We start from the raw sequence: 22,653 nt of genomic DNA on the forward strand, positions 1-22,653 counted from the left end.
ACTAAAACAGCTTTGGACAGCAGCAGTAGGTTAACTTTGAAAAATTACCATAAATTGTAAAAATCGAATTAGAGGATGAATAATATATAAAATTAAATCTTGTTGAGTCTAGTTTCTCATAGAAGTAACGGTGTAAGCAATTGAATTGTAAATTATGAGATATAATGAATTTTGTGAGACAAGGTCAGGATGAATTTGGATTCCCCTGTTTTGATTTTGGAAAATCACCAAAAATTGGATAAAATTAATTAGAGACTAAATTTTATATGCTTAGAATCCTTAATGAGTCTATTTTCAATATAAATCAACGAGAATATTATCCGAGTTCTATACTGTGATATAATTAATTTTTAGTGAAGAGAGTTCAAAACTGTCGGATAGTGAAATAGGGGAAACTTAAATGAATAAACTGTACTAATTGGCTAAACCAAAAATTTTGAAAATTTTATGGTGGAATGATATGTGAGTCTAGTTTCAGGGAAAATTTACGGATCTTAATTTGGAGCTCTGTAACTCGAATTATAAATAATTGAGTGACTATAACTCTTGTAAACAGTTTAATGTGAGCATTAATAAGTAAATTGTGAAATCGTACTTACAAGAATATTATATACATTAAGGATGTAGAATGGAGAGGAGGAGGAGGAAAATAAATGATATATGTTTATAAGAAAACAGTATGAGAACGATACATATCATGACATGTATATATATGACTAATTTCAATATGATGCTTGTTGGGTATGAAGTTGGATTGAAATGTCTAAGGCAAGTATTTTATTCTTCGTATCTGAAATGTGGTATTTTATAAAGATATGATCTAGCTTTAAATATGAATGTTTGATGATTAAGCGAAAAATTTTATGAGAAATCAGTTGAGTTCCGACTTGATTTTAATGTTCATGTTGGGCTTCGAGGGCCCAAATAAAGGTTGTTATATATATATATATATATATGATCTCAGAAAGTGAATTGTAATGTTTTGATTAATCTGTAAATGTTCTTTATGTACTGGTAACTTGTAACACTCTGTAACCCTGTTTCGACGACGGATACGGATTAGGGGTGTTACATTTATGCTTGCCCAATATCAGTATAGAATATAGGTCCAAATTTTACCCAAGCTTGCTCATATTTGTTAATGGCTAACCTAAATCCATTTTAGGTCCAATCATTTTTTTGAAATTTTAATAAAATATTTATATTATCTAAAATTTAATATTTAATAATTTCATATATTTTTATTTATTAAAATTTTACATGTAGACATCTTAATTGTTTTTAATGTTTATATTATAATACTAAATTTTATTATAAATTTAATTTTTATGTGTTATAAATTACATAATATAATATATTATAAACATTGAAAACGGGTCATGCATGTTCAATCCTGAATCTAACCCATGTTTAAAACAAGCCCTTTTTTTTTTGCACAAACTCATTTTTTGGGTTTAATATTTTTTAGTCAAACCCTCTCAATATTTGAGCAAGTTACCAGCTCATGAACAAGTTTAGGCTTCAAAACATTTAAACTCATTAAACATTATTGTTAATAATACTAATGTCAATCAATTAAAATTTAATCAACAAAATTAACATTATTGTTAAACATAAAATATACTTTCTATTTTATTATATTCAAGTAAGTTTTACATCTAGATTTTAATTTTAAAAAGTAAAAAATTCACTATTGATTTTTTTTTTTTGAGAATATTGAAAAGTAAAAAATTCACTATTGATTTTTTTTTTAAGAATATTAGTGTTAGATATAAATTTGAAAGGACCTAAATCAAACCCATAAACAAAATAAAACCTTTATAATATGACTCCCTAATCCAAATTGACCCTTTAATTTTTTTTCTTACAAAATTGTTAACTTTTTAAAGTTAATTATTAATATAATATGCTGATTGAGTCTTGGCTCGATTAGTATAGTTATTATTGTCAATGCATGAAGATATTGGTTCGAATATGTTGAAGCATATTATCTTCCTATTTATGAGTTGAGAATGGACTATAAATAATTCTAAGTATTGTGTCAAAAAGAACATATATTACAATTATTTTTTTTTTTACTTTTGGAGTGTGACTTCAAAAAGAGGATAATTACAATCGCATTTAAACGTATGTTATGTACAAGAAAGAACGTGCTAAAATTAATGATTAACAAGAAGATTTAATGTCAACATAATAATGATGAAACTTTATCAATTAAAACAACTTAGCAAATTCAGATAATTTGTTGAAGTAATTTATAAATCATATATTATTTTTATTTAAATCATTATTTGTATCGACATTATTATTAATGCAAGAAAGCATATATTTAAATGTGTTGAATCACATTATCCTCCTATTTATAGGTCGGGCAGAAGTTATAAATAGTTCTAGACATTATACCGAAAAAGAGCGATATAATTAAAATCTATAATAAAATTATTCAAAAAAATCATGACGGATAATCAAGAAATTAATCATTTATTATACATCACATGTAATAATTAAATTATAAACTTAGAGGCTGAAGTATTGTCCCAAAAATTTACTTAATTCAACATTAAAAGGATTTTTAAATTTATTTTTACAAATGAACTTTATTTTAAAGTTTTTTATATTATTTGATAATATTTAAAGATTTTTCCATAAATATTTTTTAAAAATAATTTTTAAGCAAAATAAAAATAATTAATAACTCTAATACAGTAGTTTTCGAAAATAATTTTGTCCACGTAAATTTTAAATCAATTTCACTGTGTTAAATATAAAATATTTATATTTTACATCATAAGTTTATTTAAAATTATAAATTAAATAAATATAAACTTTGGTTCTATAGAAATAATCTCGATTTTTAACTTGTATTCCAAAAATTATTTAAACACCACGACTATATTTATTTATATAAATTATATCTATATTCTTTTAGAAAATTCTTAAAGAACTCAGTTTTTAATTATTTAATTTTCGTGATTGGTTGATCTCAGCTAGAGATATTTATAGGTCAAATCAAGTCTTGCATTTCAAAAATTTCCAAGTCAAAGTTTTTAATAGGACAAATATTTGATAAATTGCTAATGAAGTTTTTAGACTTTACAAGCAGAATCAGGAGATGACAAGTGTTCTATAAGGGTATAGTAAAATATAAAAATAGAGTAAGATGACAAATTTTAATGTTACTTGTAGAATAAAAAAAGTAAATTGTCACTATACTAAATACTAATTCTTTTTTTAATCATTTTTAAATAATAAAACGGGTCAGACTGAACCAACTCGAAATTGAAAAATATGAAAACTTAAACCCGATTCAAAGCGAACCAAACCACCCGACTCATGAATATCTCTAAACTTGAGTGGGTGATGTCATTGTCATTGCTGCATTATTTAACCACCTTGCCCTAGCGTTTTTATAGATAAATATAGTTTGTTTGAAAGTGACGATTCTTTTGAAATAATCTTATCTTAAATTATTTCTTTTTTCTTATTTCTCAAATGCCTCTACATAAAATAATTTAATTGAGATGAATTAATTTAGAAAAATTTTGAACTAAATAAAATTACGAACAATGACAGATAAAATAGAAAAATTGTTCAAAATAAAAAATAAGGACGGAATTGAAAAATATGTAAATATTGAATATTAAATTTATTATTTATTCCTTTTTATAAAAGCATCTAGGTACAATTTTAGCTTATAATGAAAAGACTGCTATGGACAAACTGGTGACGCAATTCGAAAGACCTTAAGCAAGGACAATTTGTTGAAGTAATTTGAGAAAGGTCAAAATTTGATATTAGTCCTTGCACTATGTGTAAGTTAATGATTTAGTCCTTACATTTTAATTTGGTAATATTAAAATTCCAATCCTAACCAAGCAGTACTAGTTAAATTTGTTAAGTTATGCTATTTTTAAAATCTTATGCGATAAACATATTTTCACATATATATGTAATACCAAGTCAGATTATTATCATAGAAAAGCCACGTTATTTTAGTTAATAGATTTATCATCTATTATTTGAATCAAATTGATATACCAAAATTTAAAAATATAATAACTAAAATGATCAAATTGGTAAATATGGACTAAATCTACTACTTACAAGACCAATAACAGAATTTGACCTAACATATTTACCTACAAGTTTCAAAAATTCGAAAAGCATAGGGATTAAAATTGATCAGTTCAAAAAGTACAAGACTAAAATCAACTAAATTAGAGTACAAAAGATTAAGTCTACAACCTAAACATAAAACAAGGACTAAAAACAAAATTTCACCTTTGAAAACCTTAAAAAACGTAACCCAGTCTAAGAAATGAACCCAATAGTGGACCCCTAACAAAAAAGGATGATAAAAAGTGAAGGCTAAACTTTTTCCATTTCATGTTTGTTAGGTGAGAAAATCTTCCAAGAAAATTACCAAAAGCCAACCAGGGTGATTTGCAAGGCATGTCATCAACCCTTAAACTTCAAGTCCATGTTTACGGCATATTATTTCATTTATATATAAACACCTCATATGCCCCCCTCCATATTTCATAAAAAAAAATACAATGAACCCAAAAAGCCTTTGTTTTACTATTCTTATTGCTATTTTAGCTGTTTTCATATCCCGGTTTATCATCGATCCAAGCCCTTATTTCCACAAAAATATACTTGATTTTAGCCTAACCCTTTCGTCGTCGTCATGCATCATCATGAAGTTCATCCCGTTTGACTTTAGTGACTTTTGTCGACACCGTAAACACCCTGATAAGGGTAAACCGGTATCCGTTTGTGACGACTTCCCTCCAAATTTTCCACCTCCCGAAACCAACACGACTTTGACGCTTTGCGTTGATCGGAACGGGTGTTGTAATTTCACGACCGTGCAAGCTGCCGTCGATGCTGTTCCGAACCTAAGCATGAAAAGAAGTGTAATATGGATCAATACTGGGATTTACTAGTGAGTTCTCTATCTTTACGTGACGTTACTTTGTGAAATTTAAGAAAGGATTGTATGAAACAGTGACGCCACGTCATATGTATCCATTTCCAATAGTTTTATGCCACATCAGTATTCTTATCTTGAATTTCATGATTTTATCCTGAATTTCAGTATTTTAATTTGTATTTGATTTTTTTCAGGATAAAATCTTGAAATTCAGGATAAGAATACTGATGTGACATAAAACTATTGGAAAGAGATACAGATGACGTGGCATCACTGTTTCATACAATCCTTTCCCATGAAATTTATAGATTTAATCTCTATGTTTTAAATTAATCATTTTTAGTCTCGTACGTACTTTTTAAATTTTAAAATTTCAAGTTATCACCAAATGATAAGTGTTAAATTTATTAAATTAAATGATGTTATTTCCAAAATTTGATGCGGCAAATATATTATCATATATATAATATCATGTAAGCTTGTTATTTTTACATATTACTTACTAAAAACTCGGTTATTGAATTAACAACTGTAATTTTCATAAAAACTGAAATTTCAAATTTTAAAAATATAAGAATTTAGAGTGATGGATCGAATTTTTTTACTATATAACGGGAAATATAAATACATTTTATTGTTTTTTTTCAGTGAGAAAGTGATTATTCCAAAAACAAAACCAAATATTACATTTCAAGGACAAGGATATACATCAACAGCAATAGCTTGGAATGATACTGCAAATTCTGCAAATGGAACCTTTTATAGTGGCTCAGTTCAAGTTTTCTCCACCAATTTTATTGCCAAGAACATAAGCTTCATGGTGAGATATACACAATTCAATATGTTAAAATAGTCAGTTCCATTATTATCCGAATCAAATAATTATTAATTAATTCATATTTTTTCTTTTAAATATATTAACCGACTGAATTAATTTTGGTTAATTCAGGTGATTAATTAAATTAACCAAAATTTGTACAAATTTTTTATTCAAACAAATTTAAATCATTAAAAAAATCATAAAAATTTTTCCTTTATTTTTAATTAAAAGAAATTTAAAAGAAAAACAACAAATAATATAATAACGACACTAAATTAAAAACATAATAACAAACATTAAGTTAAAAATATTACTTTTCTTTGTTATTGGTTTTTTTATAACTTTTGTTGCTTTTTAAAATTAAATTTTAGTTTTTCAAATATTTTAAATTTTCATAATATTTTTAAAGCAATATTTATAAATCTATTAATTTTTATATATTAGGCTTATATAATGTATTGGACCTATATTGAGCCTATATATAACTTATAATATATTATTAATTTTAGCTAATTGATTAATTCAGAGAATTATTTTGTTTCAATGAAATTAACCAGTAATAGAAATTTTCAAAAAAATTTAACTAATTATCTTTGATTGAATTAGATTTGATAACTGACCGATTAACTGAACCAATTCAATTCAATTGGTTAATTAATTTAAAATTGAAAATGTACACCCTTATAATCACATAATATATAACAAATTAAGATTAGTCTAAGTATGAAATGCATCCTCTACTTTATTAAAATTAATAAGTTACTCCTTTACTTTAATATGAAAGAATTAGATACTCATACTTTACAAAAATTGAAAACTTAATTTAATTAAGTAATATTGTTGAACATTGTGATTTACTTGTTAACCTAGAAATCAGCATTCTAGTGCAATGATTTAGCAAAAGTAAACTATTAAACTATTCAAATTCATCTGTTTACCAACTAATGGATTAATTTCCGAGTTTTGTAAAGTACAATGACATAATTTTGAAATTAAAAGTAGTATAATATTTGGTCCTGTTAAAATTTGATAATTTTATGGTTAAAATTTGTCTTTATATATCATGTATTATTGTCTAATTATCTTGTCATTTATACCAGTTTTTAACAATATAATTGAATTAAATTTTTACATTTTTTTATTTAATGTGTAAAATTAATTTATTCAATTTTTAATAGAAATGGTGAAATATAATTGAGTAGAAATGTCCTCATGGTATTTTTACCTTCATTTACGCTTTCTCTGATGTATTCAATTTTCCCTATGCATGTATGGTAGAATGTAGCTCCTCTACCTCGTCCAGGTGATGTCGGAGCACAAGCAGTGGCCATTAGAATCGCCGGCGACCAAGCAGCTTTCTGGGGTTGTGGTTTCTACGGAGCTCAAGACACCCTCCACGATGACCGTGGCCGCCATTACTTCAAGGATTGCTATATACAAGGTTCAATCGACTTCATTTTCGGGAACGGAAAGTCCCTTTACGAGGTAATTACAACATTTTACTGAGCGAACAGTTAGAAACACCGTCGATATGCTGACTAATTTAAGATTCAATAATCTTCAATAGGATTGCCAGTTAATATCCATGGCGAACCAGGTGGCACCGGGATCGAAATCCATAAATGGAGCAGTGACGGCACACGGAAGAGCATCGGCGGATGAAGACAGTGGGTTTGCGTTCGTGAACTGTAGTATTGGTGGTACAGGAAGAATATGGCTCGGCCGTGCATGGCGGCCATATTCTCGTGTGGTTTTCGCTTTGACGTCAATGACGGATATTATTGCACCCGAGGGTTGGAATGATTTCAATGACCCTTCACGAGACCAGTACGTATACGAAAATCAAATAATTAATAAATTCAAAAAATTAATATTTTAGATTTTAAAAACTTTCCGATAAATTTTTGAATTTGGTATAATTATACTTTTAATCATTCTTTAAAATTTATAATTCAAGTCAATCCTTTTCAGTTTTGGTCAAATGAAAAAGTTGTATTTTTGGCCCTTTCAAAAATTATTTATTTAATTAATTTAAACCATCCAACACAAAATTTACTAGCTTTGCTTCCCTTCTCTTTTTGAAATTTCATCTTGGTCCCCCAACACAAAGTCATTGGCTTCGATTTCAGACAGTGACGGAAAATTCCACTAAGTTTTGGAGTTCATTAAAATTTTCAAAAAATATAGGAAATCTAATTTTTTTTTTGAGAAAAATAATGAGAATTTTAAAGGGTTTAATCAAAATCGTCATAACTTTTGTAGGGTTTAATTAGAATTTTCAAAAATTTAAGGACTTAATTATAAATTTCCAATTTTTTTTAGGATGCCAAGTCCCCCTCTAGCTCTTTTTATGTTCCGCCCCAAATTTCAGATTGTTTTGAGTTTGGTTAATTAGGTTTGACACTTAAATCCATATTATTTCAACTTATTCATTTAGGTTATTTAAGTTATTTCGAACTCAGATTATTTTAAGTTTAGGTTAAGTAAATTTATTTAATCGACATCTTTGTGTTCAAATCGAGTTAAGTTGAAGTTGAATTTAAATTTTAATTAATTGAATCGAATTTTCAGGTTGGGATAAAATTGGTAATTAACTTAATGATACAGGACCATATTCTATGGAGAATACAATTGTACGGGTGCAGGAGCAAATATGAGTGGAAGGGCACCGTATGTTCAAAAGCTAAATGATACGCAGGCTTCTCTCTTTCTTACGACGTCGTTTATTGATGCAGATCAATGGTTACAATCTTACAATAGTTAGAAACATTTATTAAAATTATAATCTCCCAAAATTTAACATTAATTCATTTCATTAATGTAATAAACTATTTAAGTTAAATGAATCTGTTTTTTTTATCACATCATGTGAAAGAAAAAAATGAAATAAAATTAATACGATGGATATTAGTGTTTTTATTTTTAATAAAAATAGAATATGTTGTAAGTCTGTATACTCATCATAAACTTTAAATTTAGTCATTTTATTTTTATTTTCATGAATTTAATAATTTTTCTTTTCAAATTTCAAAATTTGAGTCTAAAAGTTAATACCGTTATTTATTTATTTTTGTTAAACTTGATGGTGATATTTTGAAATAAAAAGTTTCCTCACTTTCTAATTATGCAATTAAAAATAATTTTAATCGTGTTAACAATTGAATTTGTATTTTTAAATTTAAAAGTTGAGGATTAAATTTATTGTAATAAAAGGAAAGGAACTAAATTTCATAAATAGTTAAAGTATAGGGACTTAAAAGCCTATTTTAACCTAACAAAAATTGATGCAGGATTGATGGTGAAATTTGACTGATAATTAAAATTTCTTCTTTTGAATAAATTGAATAAATTTATTTAAAGAAAATACAACAAAAATATATAAATATATAAAATTTTGTAATATGTATTATTGATATCTCAAATTTATATTTAAATATAAAATGTTTAAACATTATTATAATATAATAAAATATAATAGTGCAATATAACTACATGGTATTTGCTATTTTCAAAATAGGGCTATATTTTTTTTGGAAATTGATGGGTAAATTTGGCTCATGATCCCTCAAGCTTTTAAGCCCAATAAGCCATGACAGACATGAAAGCAGCCCCAAGTAGAAGAGAAACAATGGCTCCTGCTTGAAGTTTGGAGTTGCTTTGTAACTTCGGGCTCATAAAATCAGCAGCGAGCAGATCAACGAGCGCCGTGTATATTAAAATCCCGGCCGACGCCGCGTTGAAAACTCCTTCGACAATGAGAGCTTTCGGGTTGCTATCGTCGTACCCTTTCGATATGATGATTCCAATGCCGATTCCAAATGGGGTTGTGAGGGAGAAAAAGAGTGCCATTATTGCAACACTACCGAGCTTGAATTGTGCCTAATAAAACAACAACGTAGAAAATTAGAAATCATTGATTAAAGGTTAAACTCTGTTATTAGTCTATGTATTATTTGTAAGTTGTGATCTAGTCCTTTTTAAGTCTTGTTCGAGTTTTGAAGTTTTAATACTTAACTGATCAAATTCTGCTATTGGTCTCATAACTTGTGGATTTAGTCAATTTGATCATTTTTAGTTTGTTTAAAAAAATCATTTTTAGTCCCTATGCATTTTGATTTTTGGAATTTCAATTTTGACTCTAATAATAACTGTTAAATTTATTAATTAAAATAGCGTGATTTTTCTTTAAGTATTATGTGAAAAATAGTAAACTGACATGGCATTTGATTAAAATTTCAAATCTACAACTTACATATAATATAAAAACCTAAACTTGGCAACAACTCCCACATTTGAAATTGAACTTTTTGTTTGGTCCAAGTTAATCATTGAACTTGGCAATTGTTCTCATATTAGAGCTTGAACTAAGCAATTGTTCCCTTATTGGGGCTGAAATTTTTGTTGTCTAAGTTAATCTTTGAACTTGATAATTATTTCCATATTGAAACCTGAACTTGACAATTGTTTTCACATCGATGTTTGAACATTAAGATTTTAAGAAAATAGCAGGGACTAACTTGGACAAAAAAAAAGTTCAAGCCCTAAATGTGGTAACAATTACCAAGTTTAGAGGTTAACTTGGACAAAAAAAGTTTAAACCTCAATATAAAAATAATTATCAAGTTTAAGGATTAACTTAGACCACAAATAAATTCAGACCCCAATTTAAAAATAATTGTCAAGTTCATATCCTAATATATTGAATCTCAATAAAAAATTTAACTCTAAAAAACTACTAAATTTCCTCTCGATTAAAACACACAATCAATTAATTTTATACCATGGAAGAGACATTAAAGATGCATGCTATAATTACCTGAGAAATGCATCCACCAAGTCCCATGCCTTCAAAGAACTGATGAAAGCTAAATGCAGTCACCAATGACTTTATCGTCTTTGGACTTTTAGAAGCTCCCAATGATATCCCTATTATCACGGAATGCACCACTATCCCTAACTCCAAAACCTTCAAAAACATAAATATAATGAGTTAATTGCTCTCAAAGTCCTCAAACCATCACCTAAATTCTAAATTAATCCCTAAACAACCAAGTTTTATGATCGAATTGTCAAAATATCAATATCTTATCAATTAGTCAGCCTAGCTGTCAATTTAGATATTAAATACTTGTTCAGACACGATACAAAGTATATTTAAGACAAGTGAATTAAATTTATCATTATCAACGTATTTTCAGTTGGCTCGTGTTTTTTATGACTGCAAGTGTAATATATATATAAGATTTGATTTACTTACACCCAAAGACCTCAAACTATAACATTATCACCTAGATTTTAAATTGATCTCTAAACTTAAGCGTTCTAATCAAGTCCTTAAAGTATAAATATTATATCAATTAGTCCAACCAACAATTTAAGCATTAAATATTGATTTAAATATGACGTGGAGTATATTTAAAACACATGAATCAAATTGCAAATATGTGTATACATATCACATAAACAACTTAGATCCGACATGTTAAAAAAACAAATAGGGACAATCAAATCAATGGCTCAGTGGCAAAACTTCTGTGAATTTCAATTTAATTGATCATTTTATGGTTTGATCTTTGTGTTTATAAACTCATTTCATCTTTCGGTTTATAATTGTACCAAAAAAAGAAACAAATAGTGCCAACAAAATTTAGGAGTATTATTCTTTTTTAACATATCAGAACATGTTGTTCATCCAATAGATACATATGTTTTTAATTTGGTCCATGTGTCCTAAATGTAATACACCATCATATCCAAACTAGCATTTAACACCAAAATTAACAATCAATAGTTGACGAAAGGCTTTGAAGTCCAGGATTAATTTAAAATCTAGAGAATAATTTGAGCACATATGATGAAATTAACCATATTTTTTGTACCTGAGATATAACTCGACGTCGAACAAGCTCAGGCGAAGCCGATGGCTCGACCATAGAGACCGAACCATGACTCGTTCCATGATTATGAACATGTACATAACTTTGATCATAATCACGTTCCTCGGTTTTCTTTTCATCGTCGCCGCTGCCGGCGTCAACCTGCCGTAGTTGGTTCTTAAAGTGAGATTTAGTGTAGTGAGAAGTAGCGTAAACATCAACAACCAATGTAGCAATCGCCGACGCCATCGCCACTAATCCGGCGAACGGGAACTTTCCCCAAGGATGTTCGTCGAGGCAATGACACGTCAATTTGTCGGTAGCGTCGGGAAGAACATGGATGAATCCGGTAGCCAATATCACACCGGCGGCGAACGCTTTGATTGCGAAGAAAATGTCTTTTTCGGGACGTAAAGCATCGATGGTTTTCCCCAAAAGGGGAACGCAAACGCCGATGGCTCCGGCGATGAGAATCGAAAATATAGCGACGATTTTGTATCTCGTCGCTAAAGAGTTTTTATTTGAATCATTAGTTTCAGGTTCGCACGTACAGTTGCTATCTCCTTGTACTAAAGAAGGAAATAGGATGAGAAAGAAGCAAAGGAACTGTAAGAACTGAGCTTGTTTGAAGATGATAATGGCTGCCATGAATTTTAAAATTGGAAACCCAGATTTTTTGAAGGAAAAAGATTTGGTGAGAAACTGAAATGAGAAAGGTTTGGGTTTATGTGGTAATTATTTTCCGTGGTGTTTTTCTTGTTGGGGAAAATTCTGGGTAGCCAAACCGGAAGCAGGCAAAACTGATCAGTGTCGTGGAAAAAATGAACCATGTAGAGGGTGATTTAGACAAGTGACTGTGAAGATTAGACACCGTATGGGGACTGTATTTGCGGATTATTTGTAGTAATCGAAGTGATTTTTCCTCGGAGAATTCACAAGTTTGAAATGGAATGACAAGCTTGCCCATTTGTAATTTTTAGAGATAATTTAAGTTTATTAAAAAAAGTGATGGATTCCCTTCTGATATTGAAGTGTTTGTTGATCGGGAACGATGGATCTCTCAATAGCACAAGATTTTAGTTTTCCAACTTTACGAAATTTCGAGTGTCTTGCGGGAATTATTGAATTCGCCGATGCGTGGTGCATCAGTTCAAAACCCTACCAAGATGCTTATGCTCTAGTTTGTTGAACTCCGCACCATTAGGAACTCAAGTTTTGAAAAAAGGTAGGAGACAAAACTTTTATAGGAATAACGCCAACTTGTTGAGAGGCTCATCAACTTTCGACAGATGATATTTTGAAAATACTAATAAAAGGAGTTGACTGCCCCTCAATAAAATTTAATTTAAAATAATATTTAATACACCATTAACAAATAATATAACACGATATATTATTATTGGATAAAAACATAATAAAAACATATAAATAAATATTAATTATAATTACAGTATTTTTTTCTTGGATTTCAAAGTTTTAATTTAGGATTTAAAATTTAAAAGTTATATTAAATTTTAAATTTTCGATTTTAAATTGAGAGGTTTAAAAAATTATTTTATTTTTGATTGTTAAAATATCCACTAAAACGAATGATTATCTTTCACTAATAATAATCAATCATATTACTCATCACTGACGATTTAGCATTGCTAAGACATCAACACTTCAACTTGGTCCTATATAGCATCTTCTGACTTTTCAAAAGTTTTTCAATTATGTTTTATTCGGAAGTTAAAATTACAATACAATTATATGTAAATTTTAAATTTAATTATTACAAACAAAAATTGTCTGTCTTTTTGAGTAAAGATATGAAAGAGATGTTTAAAGTTAAATTGTATTTTATTTTTTTACTTAACAAATGTCAAATTATTCCTTATACATTAGATCAAATAATAAATTAATCGTTTTTAATTAAAAGTTCATTCATCTCTATTGTTAAAAACTTGTGTGTGTTTTGTGGAATAACCAAATAGTTATACATGGTGTGCCATGTGATGCGGTCGTTGAGAGTACCAAAAATAACCTATTCCCTGTAAAATAATAAAAATAGAAAAAGAATAGTAAAGGGAAAGTAGGGTCGAATCCTCAGGGATCGAATTATACGAATGCTTGTTTCTCGAAATCCTGGGCAGAATTGTGCCAAGAAAACCTGCGTTCCTAGAAAAAATAAAAAAAAAATAGATTTTAAGAATTGATTTTGAAAGCTAAAATAAAATTAAAACAAATTTTAAAGTTTACTGAAATTATAATTACGAAAATAATAAAAATAATAAAGAGAGTTTTAAGTGAAAAGAAATTCTTATGGGAAAGTTCCAGCCTCCAGTTGTCTCATTCCGCCTTGGGCTTAATCCTTGGCTTTCGGATGATCCTTCTCGACTCGAGTAAGCCAGTTATAGTGGAAGAGGACGCCTACGACCACCAGCTCCAAAAATTAGACTTACGATTTTTAGGAACCCGACTCTAGCCAGTAATCTATGCTAGATCAACGCTTCTCAATGGCAAATCCCACGCCATTTTGTCTCTTTGGCTCGCCAACCTCGACGCAGATAAGTTAACGAACCGACTATGCAATCCTTCCAAAACATACAAAGCACCGCCTTTGCATATCTTTGAAAAGCTTACTTAAGGGCCATGGACGAAGCGTCACCAGTAGTCTGAGAAACGATGAATACTTGGCAAGAAGGCTAAGTACGGATTCTAGGCCTCAAGAACCTTTTTTGGGGAAATATTGACAACTTTTGGCTAGAAGGGTTTTAGTGGCTCGTGATAATTGTGGGAAAGAAAATAAATAAAAATATAGAAAAAGAAATTTTATTGAAAAGAAATATGAAAGAACAAAAGACTTTTGGGGGAGAGTGTTTTCAGAAAAAGATCCTACCAAATAGAGTCACTTCACCCCCTATTTATAGTGCTAGGGAGATAGTCTAATTGAACTTAAATTCTAAAAAGATAAATACATTTAATTAAAGATAAACAAAGATAATTAAAATAAAATCCTAAATTTGAATAATCCTAATAATTATCTTAATATTACTTATCCTAATAGAATAAAAGAAAATAGAGTCTTCCAAAATAAAATCTCTTCTATTTGCTTTTAAGTCCTTGTGCCTTCCATGTTCGCACTTTTGGCACTATATTTGTCCCACGTTGCATATTGGCCCATTTAATCTCCAAATTGACGCTTTTTCCCTTGAATTTACTTTTTACCTCCAATTTAGTCCCTAAAAGATAAAAAGACATAAATAGCTCAAATTAGTAGGCTCAAGCTCAAAATAAACACATGAGTAATATATAAAAACACGTCATTTTAGAGTATTATCACCATGTATATCTCATACTAATGTATATAGACCAATTTTTAATAGTAGTAATAGATGAAATTTTTAAGAGAGTGACTAATTTGTTTTTTATCTAACATACAGGGACAAATTTACTTATTTTTTTAGTAGAGTGAGCAAAATGCAATGTAATTCACTTTTACCACATTTTTCTTGTTTTTTCCATACCCTTTCACTGCTTTTCTTTTAGTTTTTACTTACATTATTCCTTTATTTACGCCGAACTTTTAACTTTTTAATTAATTTATTTAATATTAAAATTAATTTAAATTATAATATATTATTTATTATTTATTTATTATGATAATAACACTTTTCAGCTTCATATGTGAAAATAATTTTAAATGAGTTTATGTAATTTGATTGTTGTGTTCTAAATTGGCTATGTTTATTATAATAGACATCGATAATGACAATAGAACAATCGAAAAACAATAAGAAAAAAAAATAAAACACACAAATTTTACATGAAAATCCTTTCGAGAAAAGAACTATGGGCAGAATAAGAGAAATTTTCTAATGTTGAAAACCGAACGATATAAAAGGAGTTTCGACTACATCTATTTAAAGATTGAAAAATCCTATTCTAATAAATGTCAAATAGGGAAGTGTAGTTCTATACGAATTCTACTTGTGTGGCATGGTCCGTACCACCTCCACATCGTCGGTCGCAACCCCAGTCTAGTTTTATACTTAATGAGGATATGTTTAGGTCACAGAGCTCTAACAATGTTGATTTAATTTATATTTTATAAGTTGCTATTACTTATAGGTTAATTTAAATAAAGAACATATATCCACAATACATATAAATATGAAATGAAAATTTTAAATTCTAATTTGTTAGAATGACAACATATTGATTAATATTTCTATTATTAGTTTTAATAAAAACAAAAATAATAATTAAATTTATAATTCGGGTCAAAACTTTTAAATTAGAAGTAAACATTCTTAGCACTATTGTAATCATATATAAATTCGAAATTTTATTTAAAAACCATTCGATTTAACAAAGATTAGTATATGAAAATATATGGATGTAATAATCTACAATATGGACCACACTAAAGCATTAAAAGAGCAACATACAAAAAGATAGAATAAATTTTAATTTTTTCCTCGAAAGCTAAGCTTAGGGACCAATTTTTTTTTTTTTATTTCGGTCCTTTCACAATCCCAATAATTGATGGGTAACTTGTAAGGTTCTAAAAATCTCAACAATAAATAATAACAATAATAATACTTATGGACGTGATAGTGTACATTAAAACCCTGTTTTTGTTTTTTTCATGAGTTTTTGAATTATCATTTCCGTATGAATTTACTCAAAATTTAAAAAAAAATAGTAACACGTAGCACTTTCATATCGAATGTCGGTAATTTTTGGATAAAATAAATAAAATTGATAGATTATGTACTATAATAAAACCAAAAAAATATTAAAGTGAAAAATATATAATTAAAGTGCCAATTCGTGATTTAAGCTTTTTAAAGAGAATTGTGGTGGGGAACCAAGGTTTCTTCTATGTTAGTGCTAAAGTCCATGAAGACTAATCATTTTGAGGTTCATGCCTACTCCTTTTAATAATGTTTTTTTTAAGGTTTGAACCCGATTCTTTCGAAGACCTAATACTTGTCTATAAGAGAACCACATTGTTTACTAGCACTTTGTTTTTGCCTTCATTTTAAGGTTAATTGCTTCAAACATTTTCAAACTTTCTTTAAATTTTAATTAGGTCCCTAAATTTTAAAATATTCTAATTAAATAATCAAATATCAATATTGTATCAATCAAATGTCCTTTCATCAATCTACCCATCAATTTAGGCATCAATTGCAGTTCGAATCTAACGTGGAGTATAATATGTGTATATGTGTATTATATAGACAATTTGAATTTGACTTATTAAAGAAAATAGTGTCAATGGGTTTTAACAAGATTATTTATTTTTTCTTAACATGTTATGTCCAAACTGTCCATATGGTAGCTACACACATATTTATAATTTGATCATCATATTTTAAATATACTCTAAGTTAAATTTGAGCTAACATTTAACATTTAACCTAATGGTTATACTTACAAAAGGATCAAATCGATATGACACTAGTACCTTAAGGATTCAATTAAGAAGTTTTGAAGTTCAAAAACCAATTTAACCTATCAATTATTGTTTTGAGGACATCTAGTGCAATTAACCCTTTGTAGCTGGCACATGGCCACTAGTGGCTCAGTTTGGCTAAAGTCCAAAGACTTGGACTTAATTTCCATCTCGTACGACGAGACAATAGGATGGAAGACGACCTCAAAATTTTCAAATACAATTGATCGGGTCTTTAGGGTTTGGTTTAATTATGAATTTCATCTATCTATTTTTTAAAAATTAAATTTTTAATCCTTTTATTTTAATTTATTAGAATATGATACTTGTACCGTGTTATAATTAAGAAGTTAAATCAATTAAGTAACATTGTTAAATAGTGTCATTAAATCGTTTATCTGGGAAATCAGCAGTTTAGCAACTTATATGCACAAAATTAGCAAAAATCAATTGCTCGTCAATTTATATGCAACCAAATTAGCAAAAATCTATAGTTTAAGTGAGGGGAGAGCAGTTGGTTTTATCGGTTGGTTCCAATTGAATTAAAGCTTAAGAACAAACGTAACCAAATCAACTCTAGGTTTGGTCGGTTAATCAGCTTAATTGGGTTGTTTTTAGTTTAGTTCTTGAGCTTGAATTTAAATCATTAAAATTAGTCTGTTTTTTTTTTAAAAAATCAAAAGCTGATTATCAATTGAAATAACCAATAAAACTGAACCCATAATTGAAAAAATTATTCAAAATAAAATTGATATAAGTCAAATTAATTGATTTAAACCAATAAATGCACGTGTTTACCAATAACTGGATTAATTTTTAATTTCCTTAAAGTATGAAGATTGAATTCCTACAAATTAAACAATTTTCATAAAATAAAAGGATGAAACTTTCAGTTAAGACTTACATATGAAATATTTAAAATTTTAATTGAAGTGATGTTCCACTCATGTCTATAGGATTGCAGCTGTAAAACTTCGGACAGAAAATGAAATATGATTAAATTAAGGACAAAACAAAACGGTATTGTCACCTTTTTAAATTGATTTTTTAATTTTATTGCACAAAAATATTGGGAAATTCGAAAAATTAAATAAATAAAATGAGAAAAAGTATATATTTATGCTGCTTATAATTAAATATAATAATTTAATTTATATAAATATGCTTATGGAGAAATATTGAAATGGCTACCAAATATTTATAAAAATTAGATAACAAAAACAATCAAATCTAGTACCAAATCCAGTTAAGCCCAAGTCCAAGGCCTACATTTGGTTAATACAGATCAGGAAATTAGAAATAAAATACAAATAAAACATAATAATAATAAGCAACAAGGTGACAATTTTTAAATGGGTTTACTATTATTAAATGGGTCAATTTAGTTCATATTTTATAAAAAAAGAATTAAATAATGTCAAATTGGAATAGAGCTAACAGTTTAGGAGAGTTGATATATTTAAAATTTTTACGGTTTTGTAAATAAAATCTTTTGTTTGAAATTGAACATTAATTGAAAAAGAATCATTTTCAAGGCATTTTCTATACAGGAAATGTTAATTATGTTACAATTTGAACTTATTTGATTCTTTTTAATAGTATAATGACTAAATCGATCTATTTAATAATAGAATGACTAATTTGATAAAGCCTCTATAATGCAAGGACTTCCTAGATACTTTAACCCATTTTTAACCATTTAATTTTTATACAATTCTTAAATTAACTATGTAACATATTGATCATTAAGTGAATGATGTTACAATTAAGCATATTCGAATATATGTTCTCTAGGATGATACAATAACAATAAAAATTACAAGTAAAAATATAATATAATAACAAATATGAGTTTGAACAACTATAAAATAGAATTAAACAACTTAAGTAGACCTGTTCATGGTTTAAGCTTAATTTGAGCAAAAATGTAGGCCCAAAAAAGGGTTTAGAAAAAAACAAAGTCTGTTTAGAAAACGGGTCGAGCCTTGGGTAAGGCTTTTTAACGCCGAGCCCAGCCCAAATTTGCAAAAAGAAAAAATCTATTGTTTTCTTGTTGTTTTCTCATTGCTTTTTCTACTATTTCACTATTATATTGTTATTATTTTGTTGTTATTGTTTGAAGATTATATAACTCTTATTTTATTGTTTATTTTGTTACTATTTTAGAGACATTTGCTTGTTAAGTTACATCTATATTAGTGTTATTTAGCTACAAAGATTTTTTAATTTATTTTCAGTTTGTTGGGAAATATTTATTTTAATGTTTTTAGTGTTTTTGATATATTATATTTTTAAAAATATATATAAATATATAATATAAAAATTTTAATATAGGCGGATCGGGCCTTTACTTTAGCATTTTATCCAAGCTAAGTTTGGATAAAATTTTAGGCTCATTTTTTAAGACAAGTTAAACTTAAGCCTATTGAATAGGCCTAAAAATTTGTCAAGACCCGACCTAAACTCGACCCGGCCCATGAACAGATCTAAACTTGAGTTACCACGAACTCGATAAAGCCATGAGTTACCAGCACATGGAACCAAAGCACTGCCCAACCCATGGACCAAATGTTATTATTCCAACAGCTTGTGTTCATGCTGAAAAAAATTGTCGGAGTTCAGCATCAGGAACGTGATCAAGTGGTTTTTCAATAGCCATACAACTAATCGCCCAAATACTTTCAAAAACTCAGGGCTTTTTGCCCTTCTCTATTGTTTGGAACCTCGTACCGAAGATCCAAACGATCAAACTCCTCAGAAAGATAGGAGCGTTTGGCTAAAGACTCATGACATTTGGATGACGGACGGTTGGAAATTGGAAGAAGGTTCTTTTAGTATTTTCAGAGAATGTTTAGAAAAGTCCAAGTTGTTCCAAGGGAAGATATGCCGAAAAAACTAAAAAGGCAAACGGGATAGAGACAAATTCCGTCGTTAAAGGTGTTCAAAGTTCGCTTAAATTTGAATTAATGAATCGAATCGATCTAATTCGATTAATTGGCCAGTGGTCGAATTTAGTTCGGTCGAAGATTGATTAATGATTTTTTGGAATTCCAGTTATTGGTTAATTCAGTTCGAACCAGGTAATTAACTGAATTAACCAATTAATCGAAATATTTGTTGTTTTCAAAACTTGTGTAGTGTTTAGTTTGTTAACTTTCAAGACTTATGTAATGTTTCTAATGTCTTATTTGTTGTTTTACCTCTATTTAAAATTTTTTGAACTATTAAATAAAAGAAAACGAACATTAGCAATGTATTTTTTTATATGTTTTATACTAAGTTTAACCAAATGTCAAAAACATATAAATTTCGATTAATTCAATTAACCAATCGAATTAACCGAAATATTTCGGTTCGGTTAGTCTATTTGAAAAAAAAAACTTTATTTTGATTAACGGTTAAAGATTTTCATATTTTGGGTAATTCGATTAATAGCAATTTGGTTTAAATATTAATTGAACTGACAATTTGAACGCCCTTACAGTCGGTACTCTCCAAGGCAATGATGACCCTCAAAAAGGAGTTGACCGACATGAGAGTGGATTTGATTGATTGATAAAACTCAAGCTATTACAAGAAAATAGGTTGGAAAAAAGCAAAGAGGAGACGAATCCATCGATACCTTTTAAGAGTCAATTTAACATTGCTTCTCAGAAACACTTTTGAGGCAAAAAGCATTCTTGAAATAAAAGTATTGCTAAATAAAATGTTTTTGAGTTTTCCAAAAATGCTTTTGGGATAAAAAAAATATTTTGCAAAAGCACTTTTCTATCAAAAGTAGAAGTAAAAAATTTTAGCTTTTACTGAAAAGTTCATTTTAGACCAAAAGTATTTCTATAAAACAATACTAAACTGACCCTAAAAATAAGTGAGGTCGGAAAACAAGATGGCATGTTAGAAAAATAACAAAACAGAATCTTACAAAATTATTACAATTGTAATTTGAAAGTTGATATCCACCTTTTAAATTCAATTCTTACGATTATGTTTTGAACCACATGAATTACATCGAAACAAACCTTGAAACAATTATCAAACTGAAATTACTACATTTATTTTCGTATTGATTGAATATAAAGTACAGTAGTCAAATAATTTAAAAATTAAAATAATACGGTCAATTGAGTTTTAATTTGATTGTTATGAATATTATTGTCAATGTAGTAGGACGTGGATTCGAGGCACTAAAGCCGCATTATCTTCCTATTTATAGGTTGAAGAGGGACTATGAGTAGTTATAATTATTGTGTCAAAAATAGCAAATATAATCAATAAAAAAATAAAGAATATAATTTTTATTTTTTTTAAAAAATAAAGTTAAAGAAAATATAGGGAGGTACCTCTAACAAGTAACACTCTTAATAACATCAAAATCTAATGTCCTTTTGTTAACATCCAACAATTTTATTTTATTATCCAAAGTCAATAGCAATATTATCCTTTTAATTTATTAATACCAAATGTTCAAAATCATCAACCAAAAGCATATTCTAATTCTCTTAATTTAAAAAAAAACACATGTTTGGCAATATATAATTACTGTAATAAAGGCGCACTTTATTTTTAATTAAAGAAGATAGTTAGAAATTTCACATTAAAAGGTAAAAAATAAATTGTAAATTTTCTTTAGCTACCGATAACTACCATTTTGTATTTGAGAGAATCAATGGAATTGCATTATGATAAATTTAAATATTATTAATTTTAATATATTTAATCATTTTTATTATATTCATTTTTATTTTATATATTTGACCGAAATTTTGAATGATTTAAGTTTCAAACACGGGTGAAGTCAAAATCAGTTCCTTTAAGGGTTGAAATAAAATTAAAAATGGTTTGAATTTTGTATTAAAAAAATTTATAAGGATTAAAACAGTAATTAACTCATTAAAATAAAATAGGTCATTGCCCTTGCCTACCTCCTTCAGATCCGCCTTTATCTATAATTACCAACACTTGTTAAGCCGTTTGGTAAAGAACTTAACATTCTTTAATCGAAATTTCAAAATTAAATCTTGTAGGCAGAGAGCTTTGTATCTCATTTAAGGGTTCGGTCTGACTCAATTTTTGATTTAGCAAGAGCAAAGCCAAAAATTCTGTTTATGGGTGAAATAAAATTATAAAATTTTGGGAGCCAAAAGTAAAAGTATTATGTTAAAAATACTTAAATTAAATTATTTAATTTTAGATGGCCAAAATTTAAATTTCTTAATTCAATTAAAGAATTAAAATGCTTAAATTTAATGTTATATTTATCGGAAGACCTTATATTACAATTCTACTTTTTGATGTGATTATGCCTTGACCAGTTTGATTATCATCTAGAAAAACCACTACAATTTTAATGTATCATCTCTTCTAAATTTTAAAATCACATTAAAATTAAAATATATTTATATTTTATATTTTCAATTAACATTAATTTCGCGTATATACACGTGAAATAAATTTGACTTTATAAATTCTATATTTTCTCCCATGGGTCCCATTAAACAGCTTACATTCAGCCCTCTGCTCAAACTATTTCACACTCGTTGTTGTCTTTTTCTTTTCCTATCAATTGTGGAACTCC

General features: G+C 27.9%; 2 protein-coding genes across 2 annotated transcripts; one reads left to right on the forward strand and one right to left on the reverse strand.

Moving 5' to 3' along the window:
- The first annotated feature begins 4,520 nt into the window (after positions 1-4,520).
- Positions 4,521-8,602, forward strand: LOC108485737 (probable pectinesterase 8). Its single transcript, XM_017789584.2, has 5 exons — positions 4,521-4,948; positions 5,585-5,756; positions 7,035-7,241; positions 7,324-7,583; positions 8,364-8,602. The coding sequence occupies exons 1-5, from the start codon at positions 4,557-4,559 to the stop codon at positions 8,518-8,520; spliced, it is 1,188 nt and encodes a 395-aa protein (XP_017645073.1). The 5' UTR covers positions 4,521-4,556; the 3' UTR covers positions 8,521-8,602.
- A 576-nt stretch (positions 8,603-9,178) lies between these two features.
- LOC108486219 (zinc transporter 5-like) lies at positions 9,179-12,853 on the reverse strand. The gene is made up of 3 exons (XM_017790132.2): positions 11,636-12,853; positions 10,573-10,722; positions 9,179-9,635 (listed from the first exon to the last, which is right to left on the reverse strand). The coding sequence occupies exons 1-3, from the start codon at positions 12,278-12,280 to the stop codon at positions 9,330-9,332; spliced, it is 1,101 nt and encodes a 366-aa protein (XP_017645621.1). The 5' UTR covers positions 12,281-12,853; the 3' UTR covers positions 9,179-9,329.
- Positions 12,854-22,653: the final 9,800 nt, after the last annotated feature.

This window comes from Gossypium arboreum, chromosome 7, assembly GCF_025698485.1.
Source record: "Gossypium arboreum isolate Shixiya-1 chromosome 7, ASM2569848v2, whole genome shotgun sequence".
NCBI classification, from domain to species: domain Eukaryota; kingdom Viridiplantae; phylum Streptophyta; class Magnoliopsida; order Malvales; family Malvaceae; genus Gossypium; species Gossypium arboreum.